Source organism: Oncorhynchus keta, chromosome 11 (assembly GCF_023373465.1).
Source record: "Oncorhynchus keta strain PuntledgeMale-10-30-2019 chromosome 11, Oket_V2, whole genome shotgun sequence".
Classification (NCBI taxonomy): domain Eukaryota; kingdom Metazoa; phylum Chordata; class Actinopteri; order Salmoniformes; family Salmonidae; genus Oncorhynchus; species Oncorhynchus keta.
In genome coordinates this window covers 9,866,296-9,882,953 of record NC_068431.1, presented here as the reverse complement: position 1 = coordinate 9,882,953, position 16,658 = coordinate 9,866,296, and the positions used below count along the sequence as shown (strand labels likewise).

General features: G+C 45.2%; 1 protein-coding gene and 1 long non-coding RNA gene across 2 annotated transcripts; both read right to left on the bottom strand.

Moving 5' to 3' along the window:
* Positions 1-1,306: 1,306 nt before the first annotated feature.
* On the bottom strand, positions 1,307-9,973 carry LOC118390637 (solute carrier family 23 member 1-like; the record flags this gene model as incomplete). Its single annotated transcript, XM_052457507.1, has 13 exons — positions 1,307-2,108; positions 2,366-2,461; positions 2,697-2,840; positions 3,347-3,476; positions 4,262-4,367; positions 4,515-4,662; positions 5,323-5,479; positions 5,873-5,993; positions 7,016-7,197; positions 8,456-8,523; positions 8,616-8,704; positions 8,865-9,022; positions 9,839-9,973. Coding segments are annotated over 13 exons (1,809 nt in total), but the record flags the coding sequence as incomplete, so codon positions are not given.
* LOC127933065 (uncharacterized) lies at positions 6,002-6,878 on the bottom strand. The gene is made up of 3 exons (XR_008147078.1): positions 6,726-6,878; positions 6,434-6,569; positions 6,002-6,372 (listed from the first exon to the last, which is right to left on the bottom strand). It is a non-coding gene; the product is annotated as an uncharacterized LOC127933065 (long non-coding RNA).
* Positions 9,974-16,658: the final 6,685 nt, after the last annotated feature.

Below are 16,658 nucleotides of genomic sequence, written 5' to 3'. Positions count from 1 at the left end.
CAGTCTCTCAGATAATAGCACAGTGTCGTTTCATGGTTCAGTCTCTCTCAGATAATAGCACAGTGTCATTTCATGGTTCAGTCTCTCTCAGATAATATCACAGTGTCGTTTCATGGTTCAGTCTCTCTCAGATAATGTCACAGTGTCGTTTCATGGTTCAGTCTCTCAGATAATAGCACAGTGTCGTTTCATGGTTCAGTCTCTCAGATAATAGCACAGTGTCGTTTCATGGTTCAGTCTCTCTCAGATAATAGCACAGTGTCGTTTCATGGTTCAGTCTCTCTCAGATAATATCACAGTGTCGTTTCATGGTTCAGTCTCTCAGATAATAGCACAGTGTCGTTTCATGGTTCAGTCTCTCAGATAATAGCACAGTGTCATTTCATGGTTCAGTCTCTCAGATAATAGCACAGTGTCGTTTCATGGTTCAGTCTCTCTCAGATAATAGCACAGTGTCATTTCATGGTTCAGTCTCTCAGATAATAGCACAGTGTCGTTTCATGGTTCAGTCTCTCTCAGATAATAGCACAGTGTCATTTCATGGTTCAGTCTCTCTCAGATAATATCACAGTGTCGTTTCATGGTTCAGTCTCTCTCAGATAATAGCACAGTGTCGTTTCATGGTTCAGTCTCTCTCAGATAATATCACAGTGTCGTTTCATGGTTCAGTCTCTCAGATAATAGCACAGTGTCGTTTCATGGTTCAGTCTCTCTCAGATAATAGCACAGTGTCGTTTCATGGTTCAGTCTCTCAGATAATAGCACAGTGTCGTTTCATGGTTCAGTCTCTCTCAGATAATAGCACAGTGTCGTTTCATGGTTCAGTCTCTCAGATAATAGCACAGTGTCGTTTCATGGTTCAGTCTCTCTCAGATAATAGCACAGTGTCGTTTCATGGTTCAGTCTCTCAGATAATAGCACAGTGTCGTTTCATGGTTCAGTCTCTCAGATAATAGCACAGTGTCGTTTCATGGTTCAGTCTCTCAGATAATAGCACAGTGTCGTTTCATGGTTCAGTCTCTCAGTTAATAGCACAGTGTCGTTTCATGGTTCAGTCTCTCAGATAATAGCACAGTGTCGTTTCATGGTTCAGTCTCTCAGTTAATAGCACAGTGTCGTTTCATGGTTCAGTCTCTCAGTTAATATCACAGTACAACTTGACATCGAAGCCTGTGGGTTTTCTATCTTACGGCACTTTGTCAAATTGTAAATCAGTTGATAGACGTCTCTACTCTCATTCGTCTGTTTTAACGTGTTATTGTAACACGTAATAATGTAAACAAACATTTGACAGTCAAAATAGGAATGCTTTCCTTAATTATCCTTTAGTTTTATATCATATGTTTTTGCATAACCTCACGTGTGTTTTGAGTTCAGATCATCAGAAGCGATATACTATCTTTACTTATAATTTTGTACACAATAAAGACTTACTAAATAAACACTGTTAATGTTGTCTCTGCTTCTTCAACAGTCTACATACAGTACAATAAGGTCAGTATGCATCTGAATATAGGACTCTTTTGTTCTTTAACGTAGAAACAGAATGTTATAAGGTGGTAGTGGTGAGTAGAAAAATGGAGACAGTAGACAAACCTCTCAAATCAATGTGGTGAGAAATGTGCTCTGGTAAATAACATTACAGTTTCAAAAATGCAACATCGTTATATAACATCGGCATCATTTTTGCCCAGTCAGTGTTCATAGTCCCTGTTTCCCAATTGCAGACAGTGCATTTTTCAATTACAACTGTAAGTGTCCAAAAACAATAAACAGCTGTGGAAAATACAGCTCGGTATAAAATGATTTTAAAGATGAATCACTGCAGGGTTACTATACTTTAGTGAAGGCCAAGGTAATTGTTGTGTCCATGCGTAAACTCTCATTCCTCTCTCTTAATTCATCCTCATTGTTTTCCTGCATGCTGTCCTTCCGTCTGCATCGCATGAAGCCTCGGAAACTGGGGCAGATGGGTAGATAGCGCAGGAAGCTGACTTTCCTAACGCAGCTCATTCCAATAGGGAAGTCATAAGTACGCATGTTCGCTGAGCTTCCCCCCATGCTCTCATCTGCCTTCCAGTCCAGCAGCCCTCTCTCCCTCTTGGTGCCTGTTGAAACCGTACACACACACACACACACATAAACACACACACACACACATAAACACACACAATGCCACATAAACAAACATTGGTTGTTACAGGCAACGGTTGCGCAAAAATGGAAAGATTGATGTGTCCCATAGTGCTATTGTGGTGTCACATAAACAAACACAACTGATGATCTCTTTGATCAGTGTGTGACAAGGTGACTGGTAGCTCCTGTTAATGAGATGAGGTTTCACATTCTCACATAGCACGCATACCTGGGATGGTGTTATCCAGTGTAAACGCCAGGAAGCCTCCGACAAACATCTCCGTGGTCAGGAGCACTGTGAGGATTTGATCCACCTCTGCAACTCCTGAGGAGGGCAATAAAATATCTATTACCAAATTAATTATCCTAATCATTATTCATAACATCAACATAATAATCCATACTAAAGCTTCATTACATCCACAATATAATCCATACTAAAGCTTGATAACAGTCTGACTGTACACACTGTAAACACTCTAAAGCCACTCCTACACTTCCTCTTAAGATGGAGATGTCTTTTCATAATAAATAAAAAACCTTTTCAAAGTGCAGCACACCTGTTTGGATACAGCCGGGATGCATGTCGAGGTAATTGGGCAACATTAGGCCAAAGAACATGGAGAAGCCGAGGACGAAGAGATTCCTAGAGGAGTTGAGGTCTACACTCTGCAGGTTGGACAAGCCCACAGCCGTGATCATACCTGCAGGGCATAGACACCAACAACAGAGGACTGGATCAGGTTATTATTGTCTTATTGTTACCTGGGTTTCTAGCTTGAGACATACAGTATTTCCTCATCCCTTCTCAAATAGAGGTGAGCTTTCTCTGATCATACTGCCCCCTGGTGGGGTAGAGAGAGACATACAATACCACAGTATACCATCACAGCAGCAAGATTTGTGACCTGTTGCCACAAAAAAAAGGGCTACTAATGAAGAACTACCACCATTGTGAATACACTTTAACCATTTGCACATCGTAACAACACTGTATATTTACATAATATGACATTTGAAATGTCTTTATTCTTTTGGAACTTCTCTGAGTGTAATATTTACACTTAATTTCTATTGTATATTTTACTTTTGTTTATTATCTACTTCACTTGCTTTTCGCCATGTTAACACATGTTTCCCATGCCAATAAAGCCCCGTGAATTGAATTGAATTGAGAGATGACGCTGTATGTGAGTTCTCAGTGACTCACCGAACAAGGTGCAGAACATGCCACCTAGAATGGGGTCAGGCAGCGATGCAAAGAGGGCAGTGAATTTCCCCACAGTTCCTAACAGGAACATTATGGCTGCACCATATTGCACGACCCTCCTGCTTCCCACCTGTGTGTGTAGAGAGAGAGAGACGTGGTACAACGTGACTCCATGTGAACTGTGCAACCTCTGGTATCAGCTCATTGTTTAAATATAATGATTAACATAACAGTTCATGTAAAGATGAGCAGACCTTTAGCTAATAATCATGTGCCAATAATAACAATCAAATCAAATGTATTTATAAAGCCCTTCGTACATCAGCTGATATCTCAAAGTGCTGTACAGAAACTCAGCCTAAAACCCCAAAACAGCAAGCAATGCAGGTGTAGAAGCACGGTGGCTAGGAAAAACTCCCTAGAAAGGCCAAAACCTAGGAAGAAACCTAGAGAGGAACCAGGCTATGTGGGGTGGCCAATCGATTTGCATTGTGACAAAGCACTTGCACTGGAGATCATGCCAATAATCTTTCATCTGTTTCAAAAAGATCATTTTGCCGATTCCAAGTCGAACCAGACAGCTTGAGATTACATATCTACATTTGTGTTTTTCATTAGATAGATTAAAGACAACGTGTCTGAGAACAACCTGGGGAGGGGTCGACGGGGCCCTATTTAGACAGCGTACAACTTATGTCAAATTTACATCAAAAAGTTGAAACGTTTAGTATGTTTAGTACGTTTAGTATGTTAGCTAACCCTTTTTCCTAACCGTAACCTACTTCTCCTAACCAGCTACGTTAATTCTCCTAACATGCTGCGTAAATGTTCTTCCGAACGTGCTACAAAAAGTCAATTTTGTCATAAGCTGTATCCCATCTAGTCAAAACTAGTTGAGGGGCTAAGCTTCCTTACCTTAGTGATTCCCAGAACTCCAATGTTGGGACTGGAGGAGGTGGAGCCATTTCCTGTACCCAGCAGTCCTGCTATAATACAGCACACCCCCTCTGTGAAGATACCCCTGGTACGGGAAAGACATGACACACACATACGTCAACACAGGGCACTGATGCTTGACAATAAGAAGACATTTAAGAACACAGGTCCCTGTCAGAGCCTTAGGTCCATGTTAGAAGTCTAACCCCCAGTGTACAAGACTGATGCTCACCTGTTGATGGCATGGACAGGTGGAGGAGGTGCCCCTGAGAGGCGGGCACAGGCGTAATAGTCCCCGATAGACTCTACGATGCCAGCTAGTGTGGCGCTGAACATGCCCAGCACCCCAGCGATGGTCACCGTGGGCAACCCCCACTGACCTATCAGAGACACACAAACACCACACGTCTGAATCCTCCTCCCATGCAGCAAGATGAAAGGCAATGCAAATAGATGACAACTCGGATCGTTTCCCCATTTAAAATTGTCACGCCCTGGTCGAGGTATTTTGTGTTTATCTTCATTTATTTGGTCAGGCCAGGGTGTGGCATGGGGTTTTTGTATGTGGTGTGTTGGTATTGGGATTGTAGCTTAGTGGGGTGTTCTAGTTAAGTCTATGGCTGTCTGAAGTGGTTCTCAATCAGAGGCAGGTGTTTATTGTTGTCTCTGATTGGAACCATATTTAGGCAGCCATATTCTTTGTGTGTTTCGTGGGTGATTGTCCTTAGTGTCCTTGTTCCTGTCTCTGTGTTAGTTTACACAAGTATAGGCTGTTTCGGTTTTCATTACGTTCTTTGTTTTGTAGTGTTTGTAATTGATTTGTGTTTTACGTTTGTTTATTAAACATGGATCGCAATCTACACGCTGCATTTTGGTCCGACTCTCCTTCACCACAAGAGAACCGTTACAAAAATGATATACAAGGACATTCTACAGTGAATGATCAGTGTCATCCGCTTTCTTCACTTGACCCTTGATCTAGCTCGTGTGTCCAAACTGCACCCGTGTGTGAGACAGTGGAGGTAATGCTGGTCTCTTACAGGGGTAGGGGACCCGGAACCAGGGGGAGAGGGTCATGATGTCACCGCGGGCGTCTGTGCGTGCCTTCTGTCCGTACTGGCTGGGGTCACTGGGCAGCACATCGGTCAGAGTCAGGATGTAACATAGCAACCACACCAACATGATGGCCATGATGATCTGAACACAGAAAGAACAGGGGCACAACACAACATGTCATATAACGGAATCATAGGGATTCCGAGACTCCAAGATTCCAAGTTATAATTTTGTCTGTGCCTTGTCTGTATTTTATTTTACATCCATTTCCATCAGAAAGCTCATTCTTGGCATTAACATAACGGTGACTTGATCCCTGTGGTCTGTGTCTGTCTATCACAGTGAGTCATTTCTATAGCCTGACAAGTGTCCCCACCAAGATGTGGGGACCGCTCAAGATGTGTATGACATGAGGTGCCGTGAATGATTAGCCTGATGTATTTTAACAATAGGTCATACCCCACATGAGAACATCTTATTAGTTTAGCTTTCTGACATCCCTGTGAGACAGGTGTGTGGTGTGTTGGTTCTAACCGGGAACATCTTAAAGATCTGAACCCTGGCAGTGCTGAAGCCTTTCTTTCTGTTGTAGGAGGGGAGAGGGAAGGACCAGTTCCTCAGATACTGAGCGAACAGCACGATGAGGAAGATGGACCTGGGGAGAGGCAGTGATACTGTTACATCATAACCCAATAAAAGACATAAAACAGGGACAAAGTAATTACGTTAATAGTAAGTTATTAGATTACAAATTGTCCTCGACGTAAGACGATAAAGAGTCTCAAGCCCAAAACAAGGTAAACCATTTAAACAAAAGAAGTGAGGAAGAGCGGTAAGAACAACATACCACACACAATAATACAACTCAGGACAACATAGATGGATCTCAAGTGTCGAATCATGAGAGGAGAGGATCAGATGGAGAGAGGAGAGAGAAACCTGGGAGGATCAGATGGAGAGAGAAACCTGGGAGGATCCGATGGAGAGAGGAGAGAGAAACCTGGGAGGATCAGATGGAGAGAGGAGAGAGAAACCTGGGAGGATCAGATGGAGAGAGAAACCTGGGAGGATCAGATGGAGAGAGGAGAGAGAAACCTGGGAGGATCAGATGGAGAGAGGAGAGAGAAACCTGGGAGGATCAGATGGAGAGAGGAGAGAGAAACCTGGGAGGATCAGATGGAGAGAGGAGAGAGAAACCTGGGAGGATCAGATGGAGAGAGGAGAGAGAAACCTGGGAGGATCAGATGGAGAGAGAAACCTGGGAGGATCAGATGGAGAGAGGAGAGAGAAACCTGGGAGGATCAGATGGAGAGAGGAGAGAGAAACCTGGGAGGATCAGATGGAGAGAGGAGAGAGAAACCTGGGAGGATCAGATGGAGAGAGAAACCTGGGAGGATCAGATGGAGAGAGGAGAGAGAAACCTGGGAGGATCAGATGGAGAGAGGAGAGAGAAACCTGGGAGGATCAGATGGAGAGAGGAGAGAGAAACCTGGGAGGATCAGATGGAGAGAGGAGAGAGAAACCTGGGAGAATCAGATGGAGAGAGGAGAGAGAAACCTGGGAGGATCAGATGGAGAGAGGAGAGAGAAACCTGGGAGGATCAGATGGAGAGAGGAGAGAGAAACCTGGGAGGACGATACATTACAGAGAAGAAGCGAGGATGGATTGTGCTCTTACAGTGCTGAGAGGCCCCAGTGAGAACCGGCTCTGTCCCCAGCGGTCTGGAATACAGACAGGCCGATGAGGGACACAGTGGGGGTGACGGTCAGGGGCCCGATGTAGTCCAGCAGGAGACCAGGGAGACCCACCAGCCCGATGACCACCTCCACCACACTGGACGCTATGATGGCACCCTGGATCTACAGGGGGAGACAGACCACTTCAACTATGACAGATGGAGTGAGGGAAAAAATCCAGAAAATCACATTGTAGGACTTTTAATGAATTTATTTGCATATTATGGTTGAAAATAAGTATTTGGTCAATAACAAAAGTTTATCTCAATACTTTGTTATATACCCTTTGTTGGCAATGACAGAGGTCAAACGTTTTCTGTAAGTCTTCACAAGGTTTTCACACACTGTTGCTGGTATTTTGGCCCATTCCTCCATGCAGATCTCCTCTAGAGCAGTGATGTTTTGGGGCTGTTACTGGGCAACACGGACTTTCAACTCCCTCCAAAGATTTTCTGGGGTTGAGATCTGGAGACTGGCTAGGCCACTCCAGGACCTTGAAATGACGAAGCCACTCCTTCGTGGCCCGGGCGGTGTGTTTGGGATCATTGTCATGCTGAAAGACCCAGCCACATTTCATCTTCAATGCCCTTGCTGATGGTAGGCTTTGTTACTTTGGTCCCAGCTCTCTGCAGGTCATTCACTAGGTCCCTCTGTGTGGTTCTGGGATTTTTGCTCACCGTTCTTGTGATCATTTTGACCACACTGGGTGAGATCTTGCGTGGAGCCCCAGATCGAGGGAGATTATCAGTGGTCTTGTATGTCTTCCATTTCAATAATTGCTCCCACAGTTGATTTCTTCAAACCAACCAAGTCTTCCCAGCCTGGTGCAGGTCTACAATTTTGTTTCTGGTGTCCTTTGACAGCTCTTTGGTCTTGGCCATAGTGGAGTTTGGAGTGTGGCTGTTTGAGGTTGTGGACAGTTGTCAAGTTCAAACAGGTGCCATTAAAAAACGAGTGGAGGACAGAGGAGCCTCTTAAAGAAGAAGTTGCAGGTCTGTGAGAGACAGAAATCTTGCTTGTTTGTAGGTGACCAAATACTTATTTTCCACCATAATTTGCAAATAAGTTCATTAAAAATCCTACAATGTGATTTTCTGGATTTTTTTCCTCATTTTGTCTGTCATAGTTGAAGTGTACCTATGATGAAAATTACAGGCCTCTCTCATCTTTTAAGTGGGAGAACTTGCACAATTGGTGGCTGACTAAATACTTTTTCCCCCCACTGTATGTCTAGGACCACCATTTGACCTAACCCACACAAACCCTGGCTCCTAGTTATGTCTACATGATGTCTCTGATAATGTCAATCAAAGTGAGAGATGCTACAGTTCAGAAAGATGGACCCCAAGATGGAGGCCCAGTAACAAGAGGCAGGAAGTACCTCTCTTATCCTTGGGTGCCAGATGTGTGAGGTGTTCAGAGGAAGACTCCAGTTCCCATAAATCTCCTCTGATGAAAGACAGACACAATAGCACATTAGTGAGGTTCTGTCTTTGATTGGGCCATATTCTTCTGACATAGGATGGGACTGAGTGGTGCACCTTTAGGGGGACATTTCCATCTATCCAGCCCTAAGATGGCTTGGGCAGGGATGAGGAAGGCAAAAGCACTGGCCTGAAAAAGAGGTAACCTAAACATAGAAGATAAAATATGTTACACAATGCATTCCAAAGCATTAGAATACACGTACATACAGTGGGGCAAAAAAGTATTTAGTTCAAGTTCTCCCACTTAAAAAGATGAGAGAGGCCTGTAATTTAAGACACGCACATACATACACACACACGTACCTGATTCCAAATGTGGTCTGTATGATTGTGGTGATTCCCACGCAGGTGAAGATGGTTCCCACCAGCTGACTGACCGTGTACTGGTCTTGTCCCACACACATGGCCTCCGCCAGCAAGAAGGGCACAGCGATGGTCCCGCTGAAACACGTTAGGTAGTGCTGTGATTAAAGACACAGTGTTAATCACCATGGAGAGAGAGAGGAGGGGCGGGGGGGAGTAGGAGAGGGGGGGACAGAGGGAGGGACGGAGAGAGAGGGACGGGGGGAACAGAAGGAAGGGGAGAGATACATTTGGGGGAAGGAGCGCACAAAAGAGAAGAAGAAACCATTACTGATAGAAAGGTGGAGTGAGAAAACCATTCATGAAAACTAAGTGTGTGAGAGAGAGGGAGAGATAGTGTGTGAGTGAGTGTGTGTCAGAGAGTGTGTGAGTGTGTGTATGTGTGAGAGAGAGTGTGTCAGAGAGGGTGTGAGAGAGTGTGTGTGTAAGAGAATGTGAGAGAGTGTGTGAGTGTGTGTGAGAGAGTGTGTGAGAGAGTGTGTGTGTGTGAGAGAGAGTGTGTCAGAGTGGGTGTGAGAGAGAGTGTGTGAGAGTGTGTGTGTGTGTGTGTGTGTGTGTGTGTGTGTGTGTGTGTGTGTGTGTGTGTGTGTGTGTGTGTGTGTGTGTGTGTGTGTGTGTCAGAGAGTGTGTGAGTGTGTGAGAGAGTGTGTCAGAGAGTGTGTGAGAGAGTGTGAGAGACTGTGTGTGTGTGAGAGAGAGAGTGTGTCAGAGTGGGTGTGAGAGAGTGTGTGTGTGTGAGAGAGTGTGTGTGTGACAGAGACTGTGTCAGAGAGTGTGTGAGAGAGTGTGTGTGAGAGAGAGCGTGTGTGTGTGAGAGAGTTTGTGAGTGTGTGTGAGAGATTGTGAGTGTGTGTGTGAGAGAGTGTGTGAGAGAATGTGTGAGTGTGTTTGTGAGAGTGTGTGTTTTTGTGTACCTGGAGGCCCAGTAGAATGCAGAGGTACCACGGTGGGACATCCTCTATGGTGTAGATCATGTCAGAGCCTGGCTGCTGCTTCCCCTCCTCAGAACGATGCTCCTGTCTCCCCCCCTCAGCACCCTGCTCCTGTCTCCCCCTCAGCACCCTGCTCCTGTCTCCCCCCCTCAGCACCCTGCTCCTGTCCCACCCCCTCAGAACGATGCTCCTGTCTCCCCCCCTCAGCTCCCTGCTCCTGTCTCCCCCCCTCAGCACCCTGCTGCTCCTCTGTCTGAGTCTGGACATCACAACTCTGAAAGAGAAGACAGAGACATTCACAACTCTGAAAGAGAAGACAGAGACATTCACAACTCTGAAAGAGAAGACAGAGACATTCACAACTCTGAAAGAGAAGACAGAGACATTCACAACTCTGAAAGAGAAGACAGAGACATTCACAACTCTGAAAGAGAAGACAGAGACATTCACAACTCTGAAAGAGAAGACAGAGACATTCACAACTCTGAAAGAGAAGACAGAGACATTCACAACTCTGAAAGAGAAGACAGAGACATTCACACATCCAAAGTAACGTGATTTGTCACCGTCCCATACTTTTTATTTATTTAACGAGGCAAGTCCGTTATTAAGAACACATTTTTATTTACAATGACGGACCACGGCCGGTTGTGATACAGCCTGGAATCTAACCAGGGTCTGTAGTGACGCCTCTAGCACTGAGATGCAGTGCCTTAGACCGCTGCGCCACTCGGGAGCCCACCATATGGCCTTGCCATCTCCAACAAGGCCAACCGTCAGGCACGTGACCAACTGGGTGTTACATCTACTTTAATTGACCTCCTCTATGAATGATCGCCATGGGCCTGGATTACGTTATAACCCAGTAGAATGTCACCGTCACCATGGCCAGTTGTCATGGTTCTTGGTGTTGACTGTTTTGAAAGATGATGCAAGAGGAACTCTTACATGACTAACTCATCAAAGTAGACTGGAGTGACACAGATTTTCCTTCCTAAATCACAGGAATCTAGGTTAATAGCCTCTTGGTGTTTGAATACATTCCTACTGTGAACAAAACATATCACCTTTACATCTTTGTCCTTCTGTGGCTCAGTTGGTAGAGCATGGCGCTTGTAATGCCAGGGTAGTGGGTTCGATTCCCGGGACCACCCATACGTAGAATGTATGCACACATGACTGTAAGTCGCTTTGGATAAAAGCGTCAGCTAAATGGCATATATTATTATTATTATTATTATTAGAAACAATGTTAGAACTGTCTTCTACAATTCAGTTGTCTCCACTTTTGCTATGAGGTATTGTGTCTTCAAACAATGACCATAAATATCCTGCAAAAAGCATCTGATATCAATCCAGAACCATCCTCCACAAGTTGTTATTCAGTTAGACATCATGGCAGTAAATCCCCTAATCTGAGCATGGTAAACACCTTGGTCATTTCACCCCAAAGGTAAACAGAAATGCTTTGAAAACATCCAATGATGCAATATACTAAGTGTAAAGCTAAATTCTTCAAGTTAATGTCTGGTGTGTAGGTCCTTAGTGAGCTTTATTTCTGTTAACTCAACCATAACCCATCATTTTACCAGGCCAGACAACGTACAATTACAATTTTAACATTCACAACAAAACTAAACTCATCAATGAAATATTGAAATGATAGTAAATGATGAGTTTACCTTGAGGTCTGGTCGTGTTTCTGTTTGCTTCTTCTTCATCTGGACTCTCAGTTGTTTGTGATGGATCCTTAGTTTCCGTTTGGGTGCTGCCCTCTCTCAACTAGCCAACACACGTGTGACCTCAGCCCTATACAGGAGTATAGGGCCCTTTTATGGGGGTTGAGGGGACCAGATGAGCCAGGTTAATAATCTGCCCCTGAGATGGACTTTACCCACTCGTGCTGTTTTAAGAGTCAGAGACTGTATAAAGACAGGAAAAAGATCAAAAGGTCAAGAAGACACTTCTTGGAATTAGAGATAGTGAGCAAGAATCAGATTAGCCATCAGAAAGAACTAAACTCAGCAACAAAAAGAAACATCCTCTTCACTGTCAAATGCGTTTATTTTCAGCAAACTTAACATGTGTACATTTTTGTATGAACATAACAAGATTCAACAGCTGAGACATAAACTGAACAAGTTCCACAGACATGTGACTAACAGAAATGGAATAATGTGTCCCTGAACAATGGGGGGGGGGGTCAAAAGCAACAGTCAGTATCTGGTGTGGCCACCAGCTGCATTAAGTACTGCAGTGCATCTCCTCCTCATGGACTGCACCAGATGTGCCAGTTCATGCTGTGAGATGTTACTCCACTCTTCAACCAATGGGCCCAAGCCCTCACCCTCCGGTCCAACAGGTCCCAGACATGCTCAATGGGATTGAGATCTGGGATCTTTGCTGGCCATGGCAGAACACTGACATTCCTGTCTTGCAGGAAATCATGCACAGAACGAGCAGTATGGCAGGTGGCATTGTCATGCTGGAGGGTCATGTCAGGATGAGCCTGCAGGAAGGGTACCACATGAGGGAGGAGGATATCTTCCCTGTAACGCACAGCGTTGAAATTGCCCGCAATGACAACAGGCTCAGTCCGATGATGCTGTGACACACCGCCTCAGACCATGACGGACCCTTCACCTCCAAATGAATCCCGCTCCAGAGTACAGGCCTCGGTGTAACGCTCATTCCTTCGACGATAAGCGCGAATCCGACCATCACCCCTGGTGAGACAAAACCACGACTGGTCAGAGAAGAGCACTTTTTTCCAGTCTTGTCTGGTCCAGCGACAGTGGGTTTGTGCCCATAGGTGAAGTTGTTGACAGTGATGTCTGGTGAGGACCTGCCTTACAACAGGCCTACAAGCCCTCAGTCCAGCCTCTCTCAGCCTATTGCGGAAAGTCTGAGCACTGATCGAGGGATTGTGCGTTCCTGGTGTAACTCGAGCAGTTGTTGTTGCCATCCTGCACCTGTCCCTCAGTGACCCTGGGCATCTTTCTTTTGGTGTATTTCAGAGTCAGTAGAAAGGCCTCTTTAGTGTCCTAAGTTTTCATAACTGTGACCTTAATTTCCTACCGTCTGTTAGCTGTTAGTGTCTTAACGACCGTTCCACAGGTGCATGTTGATTAATTGGGAAACAGTGTTTAAACCCTTTACAATGAAGATCTGTGAAGTTATTTGGATTTTTACGAATGATCTTTGAAAGACAGGGTCCTGAAAAATTGACTTTCTTTTTTTACTGAGTTTACAGGGAGGAAGGGTACAGGAAGGGTTACATTTGAAGTTATAGATATGTGACCGATTCTTCATTTCATATTTCTTTAAAGGAAGAGGTTGTGATGGCATCTAGACCATGTGTGTTTGAGTGAGGAGATCGGGGTTTGAGTGAGGAGATCAGGGTTTGAGTGAGGAGATCGGGGTTTGAGTGAGGAGATCGGGGTTTGAGTGAGGAGATCGGGGTTTGAGTGAGGCGATCGGGGTTTGAGTGAGGCGATCTGGGTTTGAGTCAGGAGATCGGGGTTTGAGTGAAAGATCTGGGTTTGAGTGAGGAGATCGGGGTTTGAGTGAGGAGATCGGTGTTTGAGTGAGGAGATCAGGGTTTGACTGAGGAGATCGGGATTTGAGTAAGAGATTGGGATTTGAGTGAGGAGATTGGGGTTTGAGTAAGAGATTGGGATTTCAGTGAGGAGATCGGGGTTTGAGTGAGGCAATCTGGGTTTGAGTGAGGAGATCGGGGTTTGAGTGAGGCGATCTGGGTTTGAGTCAGGAGATCGGGGTTTGAGTGAAAGATTGGGGTTTGAGTGAGGAGATCGGGGTTTGAGTGAGGAGATCGTGTTTGAGTAAGAGATTGGGATTTGAGTGAGGAGATCGGGGTTTGGGTGAGGAGATCGGTGTTTGAGTGAGGAGATCGGGGTTTGGGTGAGGAGATCGGGGTTTGGGTGAGGAGATCGGTATTTGAGTGAGGAGATCGGTGTTTGAGTGAGGAGATCGGGGTTTGAGTGAGGAGATCGGTGTTTGAGTGAGGAGATCGGGGTTTGGGAGGAGATCGGGGTTTGGGTGAGGAGATCAGGGTTTGGGAGGAGATGGGGTTTGAGGAGAGATCGGGGTTTGGGTGAGGAGATCGGTGTTTGAGTGAGGAGATCGGGGTTTGAGTGAGGAGATCGGGGTTTGAGTGAGGAGATCGGGGTTTGAGTGAGGAGATCGGGGTTTGAGTGAGGAGATCGGGGTTTGAGTGAGGAGATCGGGGTTTGAGTGAGGAGATTGTGTTTGAGTGAGGAGATCGGGGTTTGAGTGAGGAGATCGGGGTTTGAGTGAGGAGATCGGGGTTTGAGTGAGGAGATCGGGGTTTGAGTGAGGAGATTGTGTTTGAGTGAGGAGATTGGGGTTTGAGTGAGGAGATCGGTGTTTGAGTGAGGAGAGTATGAGAGTTGAGTACTTTTTCCACCACTGGTTATGACACCGAACTGCAGTCAGATCAAGACCCTGGTGAAGACAACAAGCACGCAGATGAGCTTCCCTGAGACGGTTTCTGACAGCTTGTGCAGAAATTCTTTGGTTGTTCAAATCCACAGTTTCATCAGCTGTCCGGGTGGCTGGTCTCAGACCATCCCGCAGGTGAAGAAGCCAGATGTGGAGGTCCTGGGATGGCGTGGTTACACGTGGTCTGTGGTTGTGAGGCCAGTTGGACGTACTGCCAAATTGTCTAAAACAACGTTGGAGGCGGCTTATGGTAGATTAATGAACATTAAATTATCTGGCAGCAGCTCCGGTGGACATTCCTGCAGTCAGCATGCCAATTGCATGATCCCTCAAAACTTCAGACATCTGTAGCATTGTGTTGTGTTACAAAACTGCACATTTTAGAGTGGCATTTTATTGTCCCCAACACAAGGTGCAATGATAATAATGATAATTCCGTTTAATCAGCTTCTTGATATGCCACACCTGTCAGCTGGATACATCCACACCTGTCAGGTAGTATGATTATCTTGGCAAAGGAGAAATGCTCACTAACAAGGATGTAAACAAATTTCAGGGATATTTTATTTCAGCTCATGAAACATTGGAACACTTTACATGTTGCATTTATATTTGTGTTCAGTATAACTACTGCTTTACAAACCTCTATTCATATACTGTCCATACTGCCTATACACTCCATCATATATCTACTGCATTATTTATATTCACGAATCTGACATCGCTCATTCTGAGATTTCTTGACTTCTTTATTATTTATATTTTCGGGGAATTTGTATTGTTTTTCTTGTAGTTCATGAGAAGGTTTCTGCACGGGATATTTTGTAGTTCAACACCACCGACATCCATCTTATTGTTCTGTATTACTGCTCTGTTGGAGCTAGAATGGAGCTAGAAACACAAGCATTACTGCTCTGTTGGAGCTAGAAACACAAGCATTACTGCCCTGTTGGAGCTAGAAACACCAGCATTACTGCCCTGTTGGAGCTAGAAACACCAGCATTACTGCCCTGTTGGAGCTAGAAACACCAGCATTACTGCACTCTTGGAGCTAGAAACACCAGCATTACTGCCCTGTTGGAGCTAGAAACACCAGCATTACTGCCCTGTTGGAGCTAGAAACACCAGCATTACTGCCCTGTTGGAGCTAGAAACACCAGCATTACTGCCCTGTTGGAGCTAGAAACACAAGCATTACTGCCCTGTTGGAGCTAGAAACACCAGCATTACTGCCCTGTTGGAGCTAGAAACACAAGCATTACTGCCCTGTTGGAGCTAGAAACACCAGCATTACTGCCCTGTTGGAGCTAGAAACACCAGCATTACTACCCTGTTGGGGCTAGAAACACCAGCATTACTGCCCTGTTGGAGCTAGAAACACAAGCATTACTGCCCTGTTGGAGCTAGAAACACAAGCATTACTGCCCTGTTGGAGCTAAAAACACAATCATTACTGCCCTGTTGGAGCTAGAAACACAAGCATAACTGCCCTGTTGGAGCTAAAAACACAATCATTACTGCCCTGTTGGAGCTAGAAACACAATCATTACTGCCCTGTTGGAGCTAGAAACACAATCATTACTGCCCTGTTGGAGCTAGAAACACAATCATTACTGCTCTGTTGGAGCTAGAATAGAGCTAGAAACACAATCATTACTGCCCTGTTGGAGCTAGAAACACAAGCATTTTCGTGCACCTGCAATACAATCTGCAAATCTGTGTATGTGACTAATAAACATTGATTCCATTTTTTTGATTTGATTTGATGACCACAAGAGGTCGACACACACCAAATCATGACTCCATGTTCTAGAACAGAGTAAAATGTCTCCACCCATAAAATACGGTTGAGGGCTTAATTCTACTGCAGATTGCTGTCCACGTTGTCCTGCTGTGTCTCGTCTTACCTAAAAATGAGGACGTTACCCAAGAAAACGCACCCTTGTGCATCACCACATATCCCTTTCCAAACAGACACACATTGCTCAAGCACGCATATGGACACACTGGCTGGACTGGCTTGGCACAAGAGGGACAGTCTGCAGGAAGTCAAGGAGGAAGTCTGGAGCAGCTCCTTACCAATACTGAGCCTCAGGACATCGCCTATCGACAGAGACAGACAGACAGACAGACAGACAGACAGACAGACAGACAGACAGACAGACAGACAGACAGACAGACAGACAGACAGACAGACAGACAGACAGACACAGACAGACACAGACAGACAGACAGACAGACAGACAGACAGACAGACAGACAGACAGACAGACAGACAGACAGACAGACAGACAGACAGACAGACAGACAGACAGACAGA